This window comes from Arabidopsis thaliana, chromosome 5 (genome assembly GCF_000001735.4).
Source record: "Arabidopsis thaliana chromosome 5, partial sequence".
NCBI classification, from domain to species: Eukaryota; Viridiplantae; Streptophyta; class Magnoliopsida; order Brassicales; family Brassicaceae; genus Arabidopsis; species Arabidopsis thaliana.
The window spans coordinates 15,820,786-15,836,479 of record NC_003076.8 but is presented as its reverse complement, the minus strand read 5'-3'; the positions used below and the strand labels follow the sequence as shown (position 1 = coordinate 15,836,479).

The 15,694-nt window shown below is 35.4% G+C and overlaps 4 protein-coding genes, 1 long non-coding RNA gene, 1 other non-coding gene and 2 pseudogenes across 9 annotated transcripts; 7 read left to right on the top strand and 1 right to left on the bottom strand.

Annotated features, from left to right (window-relative positions):
• Positions 1–2,059: 2,059 nt before the first annotated feature.
• Positions 2,060–2,737, top strand: AT5G39540 (F-box associated ubiquitination effector family protein; the record flags this gene model as incomplete). Its single annotated transcript, NM_123316.1, has 2 exons — positions 2,060–2,344; positions 2,432–2,737. 2 exons carry the CDS (start codon positions 2,060–2,062, stop codon positions 2,735–2,737), a joined length of 591 nt encoding a protein of 196 aa, NP_198770.1.
• Positions 2,738–3,040: 303 nt separating this feature from the next.
• Positions 3,041–4,490, top strand: AT5G39533 (annotated as a pseudogene; the record flags this gene model as incomplete). The annotated part of the gene is made up of 1 exon: positions 3,041–4,490.
• Positions 4,491–5,208: 718 nt separating this feature from the next.
• AT5G39532 lies at positions 5,209–5,495 on the top strand (annotated as a pseudogene). Its single transcript has one exon.
• A 2,949-nt stretch (positions 5,496–8,444) lies between these two features.
• AT5G39530 (hypothetical protein (DUF1997)) lies at positions 8,445–10,463 on the top strand. 2 transcript variants are annotated; one of them, NM_123315.5, is made up of 5 exons: positions 8,445–9,148; positions 9,242–9,328; positions 9,523–9,672; positions 9,813–10,010; positions 10,097–10,463. In NM_123315.5, the coding sequence occupies exons 1-5, from the start codon at positions 8,963–8,965 to the stop codon at positions 10,193–10,195; spliced, it is 720 nt and encodes a 239-aa protein (NP_198769.1). In that variant the 5' UTR covers positions 8,445–8,962; the 3' UTR covers positions 10,196–10,463. The 2 variants fall into 2 exon arrangements, with proteins under 2 accessions (NP_198769.1, NP_001332669.1); NM_001344296.1 differs by having other exon boundaries at positions 9,813–10,463.
• Positions 9,383–9,454, top strand: AT5G39535. Its single transcript has one exon. It is a non-coding gene; the product is annotated as a tRNA-Pro (tRNA).
• A 450-nt stretch (positions 10,464–10,913) lies between the features above and the next one.
• AT5G39520 (hypothetical protein (DUF1997)) lies at positions 10,914–12,745 on the top strand. The gene is made up of 5 exons (NM_123314.4): positions 10,914–11,225; positions 11,310–11,396; positions 11,935–12,084; positions 12,171–12,368; positions 12,465–12,745. Exons 1-5 carry the CDS (start codon positions 11,064–11,066, stop codon positions 12,558–12,560), a joined length of 693 nt encoding a protein of 230 aa, NP_198768.1. The 5' UTR covers positions 10,914–11,063; the 3' UTR covers positions 12,561–12,745.
• On the bottom strand, positions 12,640–15,187 carry SGR4 (Vesicle transport v-SNARE family protein). Its single transcript, NM_123313.5, has 6 exons — positions 14,923–15,187; positions 14,352–14,472; positions 13,765–13,823; positions 13,489–13,677; positions 13,214–13,384; positions 12,640–13,041 (listed from the first exon to the last, which is right to left on the bottom strand). The coding sequence occupies exons 2-6, from the start codon at positions 14,443–14,445 to the stop codon at positions 12,889–12,891; spliced, it is 666 nt and encodes a 221-aa protein (NP_198767.1). The 5' UTR covers positions 14,446–14,472; positions 14,923–15,187; the 3' UTR covers positions 12,640–12,888.
• Positions 14,043–14,261, top strand: AT5G05975. Its single transcript, NR_142880.1, has one exon. It is a non-coding gene; the product is annotated as an other RNA (long non-coding RNA).
• Positions 15,188–15,694: the final 507 nt, after the last annotated feature.

Here is a 15,694-nt window from a genome sequence, read left to right as displayed (position 1 = left end):
ATCTTTGACATCTTTTTAATACCCTTGACAAGCTCATACATAGCACCAAGTATATATGAGATTGAAAATGTCTTTCAAATTTGCAAGCATTATATGCGACCATGCATCGGATCAGATTAGCTGCAATACACTGATACTGATCATCTCTGTGGCATTTAAAATCTAGGCAAACGGTTTTCAGCTACGTACGTTTATACTAGGCCAATTCTCTCATATTGCCGCTGATTCACTTTGAGTTCAAATTGTCTCGGTAATTTTGGCCTCATCAAGCTTCTTAGCTTCTTCATCACTACCTCCCTTTTTTTGTATCCTTTTGTTGAGTTTTTTGCTTTCTTGTTTTTACATATGCTACTAAATACTAATGTTGTTCCTATTTGTATTTCTAGCATTGTACATTGCTGCTATCAATAGAATAACCTTTATCAAAGCCTCAAAGGAGTACGTACGTAAGATTATAAGATAGTAAGTTATCAATTCTCAACAGAAGGTACTTTTCTTTTCTTGTGAAAATCAAAGTAAGATAATAAGGTGACAAACAGAGACCGCAGAAGAAGGTCAAAGGTCAAGAAGAAGAATAAATCGTATAGAAGAAGATTTGGAAAGAATATAGTAGAAGAAGAACAATAAATTTGAGACGAAAAATAGCTACCAAATAGGAAGACTCCGATTATACTATATGAGCTCAAATGATTTTGTTTTGATATAAGCTATTGTCATTTAGGTTCTACGTCAGATTTCCTATCATCCAACTAATTATACATAAATTTTCAAATCATTACAATGTTATCTAAACCTTCTAATTTTTTTTTATAGAATTGAGCTTACGAATATATTGCTTTGTTTTTGATGTAATTTTGAACTTTTTTTTGTTTAAAATCGAATTGCCAATAGAAAAAGAAAAAGCATATAGAATCTTTTGTCTCTGAATAAATTCTCAATTAATTAAAATATCAAGTGCAAATAATAAAGGAAAACATAAATATTGAAAGAAAACAATAATAATAAACTTTTGTCTACTACTACTACATAGTAACAAACTCATCCTTGTTATTTAGGCTTCTTAAGGACACAAACACCACCCTTGCATGAACCTTTCTTTGAAGACGGCTTCGTAAAACAGCTAAACAGTTTCGAGAAGAAACCCATCTTTCTTAAAATCTGAATATTGGAGCTAATGGATTATTTTTAAAGATCTTTGCGTGGTATATATGTACTCTATTAGACTACTGCCTACCCACATATATATAGCAACGACGTATTAAATTACTTGGTATTAGGGTTTATTTTTGTATTAAATGCAATGTAAGATCGATGAAATCGAACGGTCGAGATGAGTAATCTAAAATGTCAATATGTTAACTTAGGAAGTTTAACGCTATTTTGAAATGTAAATTTTACATTTTTACTTTAAATTACAAAACTTTGTGAATAGGCTGCTATTGGTTAGACTCCTAGTTTTTCCTAAGTGATAACAATAAAAATTATTTATGAATATGTAAAAGAGGCCAAAAATAGAATAAAGTCGATGTGGTTTTTGTACATATATTTCATTGTTACTAAATAAGAATTAATTTAACTATTTATTAAAAAGAAAATATACACAACTATTCACTTTCTTAATAAAACTCAAAAGGCAGCCTCATGGGCTCGATAGGCTCACTTTTTTGTTAATAAGAATCTACCTACATCTAGCAATATATAATAAATAAATCTTTATCTTTGACGGTTTATATATAATACACATAAAATGTAAATCTCCCTAACAAAAATGAGTAATGATACATATATACACGTCGATATATTTTTAATCTTGCCTAAACCGGAAAAAAGCTGGAAGGGATTATCAGTCTTTTTAGGATACGATCCAAATCGAAGTTAAGCAAAAACTAATGTGCATGCCTCGTGATAACACAAGCGATGAGTGTAGGGTTTTAACACTGAGATCAGCTAAAAAAAAACATGGAGAAGGATCAAAACTAACCTTAAGCATCGTTCTATCCTTCGTTATTATGGGCAATGCATTAACGGTGTTATATATTACCAAGCCTATAATGATCAGATGGGGTTTAGCAATCCTACTATAATGAGTTTTGAGGTCAGATCTGAAAAGTTTGATACGATAGCATTACCTTCGGGTAGTTTTGCGAACATGCTGATACCTTATCAGGGTAGGTTAGCATGTGTTACTAATACCATGAAGAACGATGTCAATGGTGGTATTATATTGTGGACTTTGGATGATGCAGAGAAACACATATGGTCATGTAAACTCTTTCTTGCTCCTTTTGCACATATGGTCATTATTGTATGTATGTATGTATTATTGTCTCACAACAGCAACAAGGTAAGTATGTGTTTCTTGGTTCCCAAGTTATTAAGGTTTTCAAGTTTTGGATTCTATTTTGAGTCCTTTTTTTGTTGATGCGTCTAGGATTACAATTTTTGCAAGATATATCTTACTCCACAAGCAATAAAGAAGAAGAAAGAAGTGGAAGAAGAGAAGAAGAAGCAGAAGAAAGGAGAAGCCGTTGTTTCAGTTGCACATGTGGAAGCATTGGAAGAGCAGCAACCTTGCAATGTCGAGTATCATCAACCGCTAGCACCGCTAGATTCTTGCCAACCGCAGCGTCATGATTTGGAATATCAACAGCAGCAGTTTTGTCCAGGCCCGCTGGATTCTTATCAACCGCATCCTCATGATATGGAGAGTCAGCAACCGCATAATCCGCTGCTTTAGCCAGAGTCATATGATCTGGAGTCTTTTGAGATTGTGTATCATCAGAAACAAACAACATAGTCGCATGATGATGATGCAAGAGTCAATATTGAGGATAAGATTGTATCTTATGCGATAAGTTTAAATCTTATGTGATAAGTTTAAATCATAGTTATGATATGTTTAGAAGTCGAGATATGTTTATCTTGTGTCGATCCCCTCATGTATAAATACCAAGGTTGAGTTCATTAATAAATCAAGTTAGTTCAATACCTTTTCCTACATGGTATCAGAGCAAGAAAAATCTTAAAATTTTTCAGTTTTATGGCTATCGGTGATGAGAATCCGGTGGGTTCAGGAGGAGCGCTCGTTGTGCAGCCTCCCTCTGCATCATCTGTTGTGCAGTCGCCTTATACCTTGTCAAACTCCGACAATCCAGGGACATTGATCACCTCTGTTGTGTTGAATGGAGATAATTATAATGAATGGTCTGAAGAGATGTTGAATGCTCTTCAAGCTAAAAGAAAAACGGGATTCATTGATGGGACAATTCAAAAGCCGGCAAGTGACAGTCCTGATTTTGAGAATTGGAAAACAGTCAACTCCATGATCGTGGGTTGGATTCGAGTTTCAATTGAGCCGAAAGTTAAATCCACGGTGACTTTTATCTCTGATGCACATCTTCTTTGGGACGAATTGCGTCAGCGTTTCTCTGTCACCAACAACGTACGGGTTCACCAGATTAAAGCTCAACTCGCCTCATGCCGACAAGAAGGACAAACAGTGATTGATTACTATGGCAGATTGTGTAATCTTTGGGATGAATTAAAGAACTATCAAGCAAGTGCAGTTTGTCCTCATGGTTCGGTGTTAACTGCAATTGTCAAAGAAAGAGACGATGAAAAGCTTCATCAATTTGTTTTGGGTCTTGACTCTGCAAGGTTCAGTGGACTTTGCACAAACCTAATCAACATGGATCCTTTGCCATCGCTTGGGGTCGCTTATTCTCAAGTCATAAGAGAAGAACAGAGAATTCATGCTTCTCGGACTCAAGAACAACGTCAAGAAGTAGTGGGTTTTGTCGCTCGACATGAGCAATCTTCCGCTATGTCATCTCCTGCTCAGTCCTCCATTGAATCTTCCATTGTCAAGTCTCGACCTGTTCTCTGCTCTCACTGTGGACGAACAGGGCATGAAAAGAAGGACTGTTGGTCCATTGTGGGTTTTCCCGATTGGTGGACAGAACGTAATGGGAATGGTCGTGGCTCGGGTCGTGGACGTGGCGGAAGAGGTGCTGGACGTGGTAAAGGACAAATAGTTGCAGCTCATGCAACCAGCTCCAATCCGTCTCCTCATACAGAGTTTACACCAGACCAACTTCGAGCTCTTTCTCAGCTAATTCAAGAACAAACATCCAACAAAAGTTCAGATAAGTAAGATAAAGTTGGGCGATGTTATTCTTGATACCGGAGCTTCCTATCATATGACTGGAAGACTCTCTCTCTTGACTAACATTGTTTCTATACCACCATGCTCGGTGGGGTTTGCGGATGGAAGTAAAACTTCTGCAGTAAACATGGGGGTTTTACCTCTTTCAGAGAATATTTTACTCACCAACGTTCTCTATGTGCCGACGTTGACTTGCACTTTGATTTCTGTCTCTAAAATTGTTAAACAGACGAAGTGTATGGCAACGTTTACTGATGCAATTTGTGATTTACAGGACCGTTTTGGGGAAACGAAGAGAGCACACAAGAAGACTTGTTGGATATGTCTTACGATATGTAAGAGATGATCAAATATAATTCAAATTATATTTCATAAGTAAGAGACAGATTTGGCATTGTCCTATGTTTGGATATTAGGGTCATGAATCTGATTTTGTGTGTTCTTCTGGCAATGATACAAATTCACGTTACAAAATCATGAAACTCGTTACTATAAATATATTGTTGAAGGTTTATGGTGGAAAACATAAATAAATAAATACATATCAAATTGAAGCATATGTCATATTTAAGAGTTTTTCCCGTTAAGCTAATCAACTCAAATCTAAAGAAATTTTGTTTTAAGATGCAAATTTCTACGGTATAGAGGCTCATATTTATAATTCTTATTCAAAAATTACAATGGTAAGCATTTTATTTATTTTTGATGGAAAAGTAAAACACACAAAAATCAAATCAAACACCATATATAGGTTGAGATCAACTGCTTTTATTTTCTTTCTTTCATTCCTTCCTTCACGATGTCTTCTAATACCAATAAAGTACTCTATCTCCACTTCTTATGGAATCGGCTTTCCGAAATATTCAATGGTTTGTTTTGAATACTAATTGCTTTGTAAAAATAGAATCCACCACTTCTCAATATTGCCACATGTTTCTGATTTCAGTTTTCTATTTAAAGACCTAGAAACATACAACATTTTTGCCCAAATTAAGAAAACAAAAACATACAACATTTTTGACGAGATACTAAGTAATCAGAAAATGAAGAACATTTCATTGATGTTCACCACCTTGGTCGTACTCTTGACATCATTCCCCACTCCAACGCTCTCTTATTGCAAAGAGTCACTTCATTTATGCCTGCAACATATGAAAGATATACCCACGTTGGACAGATGTTGTGATAGACTAGTATAATACCAGGACCATGTATGTGTAAGTATATTAAAGATCCTGTGCAATGGAAACAAGCTTATCGTCTTATTGTTGCTTGTGGAGATGGTGTTCCTATAAATCAAGATCTCAAGTCTTATTTCAAGTGTGGCTAAAAATAGTCAACCAACGAAAGCAATAAGCGGTCGTCAAGCCGAACCAGAGATACTTAATTAGATTAGTTAATCAAGTCTTTCCTTGTCTTTTTTTAATTATAAGTTGTTGCTCGAATTGGCCTTCTTTATATTAATGAATTATGTAAGTGCAGATGAGGTAATATAAATTGCACAAAATAAATGAGACAAATTTTTTGTTAACGTGGTTCAGAAAGTCCAGATTTGATTTCAGTAGAATAAGAAACCAAATTACAACCAATTTGTAAAACGCGTAAAACAAGTACATCTCTCTTGATTTACCGCTCCCTTCTATTAACAGGAAACCTTAAAGATAATCTCTATCTTTAACTAAATTTCTTCTGAGTCTAGATTTAATCAGGATAACCTAACCCTGAGCTAAATTTCCTTTGAGTCTAGGCTTCAATAATAAAACCACTTGATCACACAAGCACAAAACCTGCAAAATTAAGTTGCACACAGTTTCAGAGAAAGCTCTCAAAAATTTCTTTCTAATCACAATAGGAGAAAATTTCTCTTTTTCATAAGAAAGAGTAAATTTCTTTTTTACACATTTCCTTTTTTCTCATCAAACGTTACTTTCATTAAATCTTCCAAATCTTTTTTAGTCTTTTATCCTTTTTGATTGCATCCTCTAAACACGCTCCAAGCATATCTTCTCAAATATGTTAAAAACCGATATTCACACAAAACCAGCAATATCCTGAATTAATTCTTGAATCATTAAGCGATTACTTTAGATAGTTTAACTACATCTTCAAACCATCTCTCCCACTTTCCACGTTTCTCTTGCTTTTTGGAATTACTATTTCACTCTTTCAAATTTGTTAATTTGTACTTTGCTTCTATTTAAAGAAACAAAAAAAGGTAGTCTAAACTAGAGAAAACGGCATGTACGCGTTAATTATGCATACATCCTTGTGATTTCACTTCATAATTAACTTTCACACAAAACATGGCCAAGATGGTATCAAGAAGGGAAAAGATGGTATCTAGTATCTACTATCTAGAACTCTCAGACGTCCATTCTCGAGTTTGTGAGTTTTTTAAGAGAGTGATCCCTAACTCTTTCAAATGTATTTCTAACAAGTTTAATTAGTTTTTAGTTGACATGTCGCGATTGTTATGACGACACAAGAAATTATCGTTTTTCCCATTATAACATTGTCGTTAGGAACTTCCTTAAACCCTAGGGAAAAAAAGAACTTCCTTAAACCCCCCAATTTTTTTTTTAGTTTCCTAGTTATCCTATAATTAGTTGATGATGTTAGGGTTTGGAAACTTAATATAGCGAAGAAAAACAGTTAACTATACTTAATTATGAGCGTATTTTCTTTAATGCTCAAAACGTTTTTATAATTAATGTTCTCTTCTTTTTCTTTATTTTCAGTTAAATTTAAGTAGTTTTTTTTGGGTCAAACTTGAATTATATTGAAACATAAACGTGAATTATACTCTCCTGGGGGAGAAAGAGTTTACTGTTATAATGGCAGACTTAGTAAGCGAATCAACATGCAACAACATTTTCCAAACGAGGAACAAAGTGAAAAGAGATAGAGACCAACAATACACTTAAGCAAGCAATATCGTGGATAATAATAGCTTTAAGCTCCTTAGAGCAACCACACTGATTAGTTTCTAATTAAGTAAGGTTTCTATTTATTTTTTATTAATAAATTCTGATAGTTTTGTAGTTTAGAGATTTTGTAAAGTTTTTGAAAATTTTATGATCTATTGGTGGAATCCTTAAATGTTTTTTTTTTATCTAGGCCCATTTCATCTTAGAAACCCATTATAGAAACCCATTAAAAACCATTGCTGGACTTGGTCTTAAAACTAGTTTTCGAGTTGATTGAATGAATCAACATATGGGAGTCCGAGTGAACCTCCAACCTTGTGATATGCTCCAGTTCGGCCTTTTGAAGCAAGATTGCAGAGCACTCCTCAGCGCTAAAGCCTCCGTTACTAATGCTGAATTAACACTTCCACGAGGCCGAATAGAGTAGCAGAGCCTTGCCATGTGGGCCTTTAAAGGTCCAGCCTTTGTTGTGGCACTCCATGCTGCATCCACAAAGCACTTGTAGGTATCAGTCCTAGTATACTATATTCGTGTATGATAGAGGATGTCATGTACTCTTGCACTTACACGGGGTATTTAAGGTGGTATGACTCACAAGGTAAAGAGTGGAGAAATATCTATGGTTTGGACGAATTTAATGATTACCCTACATGTTATTTAAATCAGAGGACTGTCGATGGAATAGTTAATTATGATGGGAATCTTGTAGTCAGGGACGGATCTACAGTGTAAGGAGGTGGGGCACGTGCCCCACACTAATTCTTGATAAGTATTTAATTGTTCAACTTATTACATTAATATTGGTTAGCTTATTTGGAAGAAGTGCCCTACTCTATGTCCCATAAGCTGTGTTCGATGCCCTTACACTGGTATTTGATTTCATGTTTATTTTTTCCCCATATTTATTATTACTTTAAATTTTTTTCACTAATATGGTGCCCCATATAGTTTTCCTCCCTAGATCCGCCACTGCTTGTAGTTATGTGGGAAGCAGTGGTATGATGAAGACGATAGAGGATATAAAATTGGGTTCTCTAAGATTGCGTTAGAGAAGCGCCATACAGATGAGATATGTGGTAAGACGGAGTGGGTTAATGTTGTGCCTGAAATCCTCGAGTGATATGAAGTCTTGAGTTGTGTAGTCATTTATTTTGATGATTATGTATATTAGAACTCAGACCTTCTAAAAAAAAAAAAAACAAAAAAAAAACTCAGACCTTCTTAAAGAGAAAAAAATTGAAATTTTTTTTAACGAGAAAAAATATCAAACGAAAAGTTATAATGAAATAAGACAATTTTCTATAAAGTCGTGGTTTTTATGGTTTGAATTGCAAGTGAATTTATTATCATAAGCTTAAATAAAAATAACTTGATCATTGGTAGAGTTTGAATTGAAATTGCAAGCATGTATAGAAAACAAGATAGTCCTTTTTAAGACTAGATACAAACACTAAAAATTTAAGAAGTGACCCTTCTTGCCTCACTAAAAATTTAAGAATTTGGGTTTGGTCATTTGTTATGATAGTCCCCATGTTGTAACACATACAAAGTTTTTGTCAGTGGATCTTCAAGTTTATTTCGTGTCATTCTCATCCACGAATGCGAAGGTGAAGGAGCTAAAGCAAAGAAGACCCTACAGATTCCAAATCTTGATGGCGTGGATAAGCTAGTGATATGCCACGTGGACGTAGAAGCCCAAAAGGCTGATATCTCTTATCATCTTCCTAATCTCTCTTTATACAACTTTACTCTCTCTGTATCTTCTTCTAAATTTGTTCACAGAGTCTTGACGAAGCAAGAATCTTTACTTGGAGATTAGTGAGAGAGAAATATGTTGAAGAGATCAAAGATCTGATATCTGAGAGAGATAATGGGAGAAATGACGGCGAGGTCTTCGGTTTTATCGTCGGGGATGTTCAGAAGTTACCACCGGCCGGTGACGACGGAGGTGAGATCACTATTACGGTCGAGAGTGATGTGCCAAGTGTCATCCGTAAAACCCGCCACGTATTCATCGAGACTCTCCACAGATATTCCTCTCAACGAGTCTCCTCAGGTTCTACTTCTCTTCACTTTACTACGCATCGATGTTTTTATTTTTTTTTGGTGGGTTTAATTGAGATTTCGACCATCTTGTGGAATTTTTCAGGCTTTGTTCGATGAGTATTTAGAGGATAAATCAAGAGTATTCGAAGCAATGTTTCCAGATAAGCCCAGAAGTCATAGGCTTAACGAGGTACTATCGAAGTTATAGTTAACTAGATATAGAGTAAAATAAGTCTTCAAAAATGGGCATTTGGTCTAGTGGTATGATTCTCGCTTAGGGTGCGAGAGGTCCCGAGTTCAATTCTCGGAATGCCCCTATTTTTGTTTTGTCCTTCTTTTTATTTACTTGCTTTTTTAATTTGAATGAATCGAATTTGTGTATAGGAAGAATGGAGAATTCAGATGTTACCAATAAACTTCCTCTTCCTTACTGTGTGGCCTGTGGTAGATATGAGGTTAAGATGCAAATCCAACGGTCAAGATTATCCGCCAGATGTACCTTTAGATATAACCAAAGTTCTTGAGCTCAACATGGTAATCATTCAACACACACACGTCTCTTTCTTTGTTTCTTTGAGCTTCAAACTTGTTACTAGGAGTAGGCACGAAGTTGATATTACCGTGTTAGTATTTGTGATTTGCTACGTTTGTAACGGATATTTATGGTTATTCAGATGAGATGGAAGCTTCAAGGGCTTGACCGAGTAATGGAACCAGCTGATTTCAGTTTGGAAGTCAAAGGAGCATTGTACCCTGACCGAAGAGGAAAGCACACAAGGCTCAGAGGTCAACTAGAGATGAACATAAGCTTTGTTCTTCCTCCGGTTCTTGAGTTGGTACCTGAAGATGTTCGAAGAAACTTGGCCAATGCGGTTAGAAAACTGTTACATAAAGCTCTATTTACCACATCCCATGATTGTACATGATCTCTGTGTTTTTTCATTTGAATCTTTTACAGGTTTTGACCGGTTTAGTGGAGAATATGAAGCATAAGGTTAATGGGAGCTTGCTTTCTGATTATAGCAGGTTCAAGAATGAAAGAAAATTACAAAGATAATCGAGTAAACTCTATCTTTGTTGCCTCTGTTTGACCATGTATAGTTCTCAATCCGTTCATATATCAGTAAGAAGCTACTTGTAAGTTATTTAATTGATATAGTCAAGTTAAGAAATCATTTAGTTTTTCAGTTGGCGCAAATTTTCCAAATTCTTTGGTTTAGCTGAAAATAAAGTTATATATTGTTTTGATTATTCTTATAATTTCTTAGTTTAGTATTGTGTGTTATGTTAAAAATATAATAATTTGAAATTTAAATTATTTTGTTAATTGCACTAATCTTTGATCTAGTGTGAAACCAAATTTAAAACCAGAGTGGCCTAACTAAAACTTTTAAGCATTGGGTTTATTTGGTCTTTTATCGGATTTAGTTCGAAAATCAGTTAAACCAAGCTCTATGTAAAAACAGATGTATGAACTTTTAATCTGAAGGTACATTTTCGCCTCGAAATGGTTAAACCAGATTGGACTATGTAGACAAAAATTGATGTGAAATTTGAGTGAGATGAAAAAATCAGGCCTAAGCTTTGTCAACCCTCTGTCTGAAAGTGAGGGTTTTAGTTCCTTTCAACTTTGAATGATGTTGTGTCAGTCTCATCCACGACCGAATGCGTAAAAGACTGAGTAAGCAAATATAGATTTCAAGACTTTGATAACATGTAACGTCTTGTAATTACGCCACGTGGACGTAAAAGACCAAATAAACCAATATTCCAAATCTCTACCGTGACGGTTTTATTCACTGTCTCTTTCTCAATCTTCCACAAAAGTCTCAACGTATAGAGAGAAACCAAGACGCAATCTTTTAGTATAGATAGATTGAGAGATAAAGATATGTGGGAAAGATCAAAGATCCAATCTTGGTGAAATGGCGGTAAGCTCTGCGGTGTATTCATGCCCGGGGATGATCGGAAGTTGTGGGCAGGTTAGATCAAAACGGTGGAGAGTGAAGTGTCACTTGTCACCTGTAAAATCCGCCAAGTATTCCTCTAAAATATCAACCGATATCGCTCTCCACGAGTCTCCTCAGGTCTCTTTCTCATTCTATAATAGGGTCTGTATATGTGTACACACATGAATGTTTTAATATCGAATCTCTTGCCGATCTTTGCAGGCCTTGTTTGATGAATATTTGGAAGACAAATCAAGGGTTTTCGAAGCAATGTTTCCGGATAAACCCAAAAACTATAGGCTTAATGAGGTACCATTCTTCAAGACTCCTTTACTTACTTTTACTCCAAGGCATGTGATTAAAAGTGTTTATTCTATTTGATTATTTAATTTTTAGTGATTCGAAAAATTGATAAATCTTTTTGAGTTTTTCGACCATCGACTTTCAAATTTTGGTGATAGTGAAAATAACAAAATAATTAAGGATTTATAATCCTCAATAGTATCAATTGTATTCAATTAAGGATTAAAAATAAATTTATAGAAATTTCTATTGTTTCGTAGTTACAAAAGAATACACAAATCTTAGTTGTGTCCTAGTAAGTTCTTAGAAACCTATATATAAAATTACATATATCCATAAGAGAAATGAAACAAGATACACAAAGTCACAAACCAGTAAAATCTCTTTAAGATTTTGATATTATTCTTGTTGTCAAGAGGTCCCCATTGAATTATTGGAATGTAACATCATTGCTAGTAGCATGTTTTGATTTTCCTTACCTCATGTTTTTTAACTATGTTTATTTTTTGAGGCTTTGTTACTTACGGATGAAATTATTGTGCAGGAAGAATGGAGAATCCAAATGTTACCAATAAAATTTTTCTTCCTCACTGCGTGTCCAGTGGTGGTCATGCGGATTAGATGCAAATCCAACGGTCAGGATTACCCATCAGACGTACCTCTACACATAACCAAAGTTCTTGAGCTCAACATGGTAATATTATATTTGTACCACCACATGAATCACAAATTCACTAGTCAGAATTTTTATTGATTTAACATTTGAATTACGATTTTCAGACGAAATGGGAGCTTCAAGGGCTTGACCGAGTAATGGAACCAACTGATTTCACTCTTGGAGTAAAAGGAGCATTATACCCAGACCGGCGTGGAAGGCACACGAGGCTCAAAGGTCGACTAGAAACGACCATTAGCTTCGTGCTTCCTTCAGTTCTCGCGCTTGTACCAGAAGATGTTAGGAGAAACATGGCCAATGCGGTAAGAAACTGTCTTGTTTCATATATGCGATTGGAGACTCAAAATGCTGTGTTCCGGGTTTATACATGATTTATGTTTTTGATTGGCCCTTTACAGATTTTGGCCGGTTTGGTGGATAACATGAAGCATAGGGTTATTGAGAGCTTGGTCGCTGATTATAGCAAATTCAAATATGAAAGAAAAAAACACTAGTAATTGATATCAATGTTTGATCATGTATAGTTCTAGATCCAATATATGAACAATTGTGCGAGATGTAGACCTCGATTGTTTGAAATAATTGAGGCTTTTAATCTCAATGTTTAACCATGTATAGTTCTGGATTTGATATGAACAATATAAACAATATACGTGACACTTAGGCCGAAGCTTTACTTGCTTAAAGTATGTATGGTCAAATTTAGAATACAAAGGTGGCAAAACAACTTTTCACACAAAAAGAAGAAACAGGATAAATCAAAGACTCACAAAACGAAAACAACCGTTGTTCTTTGATTTGGTCGGATTTAGTTACAGAGGCTTACTTGGTGAGTTTGAAGTACAAGATGATGAAAATGGCGGCAATCAATGCGATGATGATGGCTCCAATGGTCCATTTGTTCTTGTTCATCCTCCTCGTCATGTCTGTCAAGATCTTCTTGCTCTTTCCAATGTTATCGTCTACTCCATGAAGCTGTCAACAGAGTTCTAAATTTTGGTTAGCGCGATATCAATCCAGCGTTGATAAAGAAAACAAGAAAACATAGTCTTCTTTATGATATAGCCCTTAATTCTCATCTTATTTTGTCACTTTGTTCAGAATATCGTTGAGAATATGGAGTAAATGTGTTGCAGAGAGACAATACCGTTTCGTGGGCACGTAAGAGAGACTGTCTCTGACCGTGCAAGTCTTGGAGGATTGAAACACCGATTTCTTCAGTCTCCATCATTGTTCTACGACTGTCCTTGACTCTGTCAGTGGTTCGGCCCAGACGCTCAGTTGACATCATCAATCTTGCTCTCTGATCAGCTGAAGCCTGATCTCAGCGTTTCAATAAAAAAAGAAAATCATAGGTCGTTTTAATAGCAAAGATATGAGATGAGATAAAATTGAAACAATACTACCGAGTCCTTTACATACCGTCTTTGTGTCAGCCATACCAGCTTCTAGCAACTCATCACGAGCAGCAGCGTTCAACTGTCCAGATGTGATTCTCTTCACTTCAGTTTTGAAATTGTTCAGATCAGACTTGAATTCTCTTAATTTGACAAGGAGGCTGGACTTAAGATTAGGTGGAAGGGTCCTTGCCTCGAGATCCATTTTCCTAATCTGGTGAAGAAAAGGACAGAGAAGCATCAAAATGAATAATGGACAATAGAGAAGCTTCTATAACTTCACGTTACGCATATCACATACCAATACTTCTGCATTTTCCAGCCCGGATTTTATTTCAGACAACTTCTGCTTCTTTTGTTCTGCAAATTAATAAGGTATCATCAATGCATTTTTATCTATGCAATCAACAGAGCATACTCATCTAGGGGAAAAAAAACAATCCCGATGATCAGCGAACACTACTAATCACAATCTCCAAAGAAAGCAAAAGAAAGGCACACTACTATGTCCTAGCAACACATGAAGGAGACAAGAAGTTTATAGTCATCAAACACAAACCAAACTATCTATAGAATCGTTCTCAGTAACAAACAAAAACCGAAGTATCCCCAGTGTAAAAAAATGGCGATGATCAGCGACCAATACTAATCACAAGCTCTCTTCGTAATCAGAAACCAATACTATGTCCTTACAACGAAGTAGTAATTAAAGGATCTAAATCGCACAATACTCTGCATCAAAAACACAAACCAAGATATCTCTAATTCGTACATTGTTACATTCATAAGCTAAACCAGAATTAGTTATTTCAAATCTTAAGGAAGGTAAGGCAATGCCTGAGTAGGAAAAGTATCACATCTTAGAAAAGATTAGAGTAACAATTTTACCTCCATCAAGCGAAATAGCAGAGGAACACTTCTTTGAAAGACTCGCCGAGAGCTCACAGTATTGTCGCTCATATCCATCAAACACGTCACTCATTGTTCCAAAGGAAGACTACTAAAAACTCTGCAGAATCAGCAACACACACAATGATGATGAACCCTAATTCTGATTAAGAACAGATTACATTAAGCTGAAACTTTAAGAACAGATTCAATAGCCCAAAACCATCAACAAGACTAGGCTATTGAAATTCTTACAACGATTCAAAAGATAAAACTAAAATCAATTGATTGTTTTGTATAGCAGTCCAAAACCCTAAGATAACTAGATCACGTACAGAAGAAAGAAATGTCAACACGGGGAAAAAGGAGAAAAAAAAAAGACAGAAAAGTAAAATTGACGGATCAAAAGAGAAAAAGGATGACGAATAAGTGACGAAAATTCCGGTGATCGGAACAAATGGAAGAGTTTAGCCGGAGTATAAGCACAAAAAATTAGGATCAAAATTAGAAAGCAGAATCACAATCAGAAAAAGAGGAATTAGGCGAAAAATAGAGAAAGCCAGATTGAGACCTGAGAAGGTAACGGGGAAGAGGAGGTACGTCGGAGTCGGAAAATCGATCGGTGATGACAATTGTGGAAGACGACGATGAATTGATTTGATGATGCGTACGTCTATGAATGATCTATGGAAAATATGTTCGACGGTTGAGTAATTATATCCTACATCTAGGCTTTGTACACCACTTGGCCTTTTTTTTGTCCAGATCTTTTGGCAATGCCACTGCCTTGTTGGGCTTGCGGATCTGCCATTTTTGGTGTTGCGAAAAGACTCTTCTAGGGCCCAAACTTTTATAGGTCACTGAAAGTTAGTTTTTTTCTTTTTCTGTTCTTAATTGAGGCGTGGGCATTCGGGTACCCGTTCGGGTTCGTTTTTTTTTCCGGGTATTGGGTCTATTCGGGTAGGAGGTTGAGAACCATTCGAGTATTCTAAAAATTCGGTTCGGTTTCGGTTCGGGTTTGGGTCGGTTCGGTTATTTTAGTAAAAATGTAAAAATAACCAAAAATACCCAAAATATTTTTGGGTTCGGGTTAGATTCGGTTTTTTTATTCATATATACCCAAATCAACCCGAAATACCCAATTACCCGTAAATATATTGGTTACTTTTTATACAAATATAACCAAATGTAACCAAAATACTTAAATTATCTAAAAGAAAACTATAACATTTGTTACTTTTACCCAAATATATCCAAATATATATGAATTACTAAAAAAATCTAGTATAATCGGATTTATAATTTTAATTTTGGTATTTGAGGTATTACAAATATATATATAT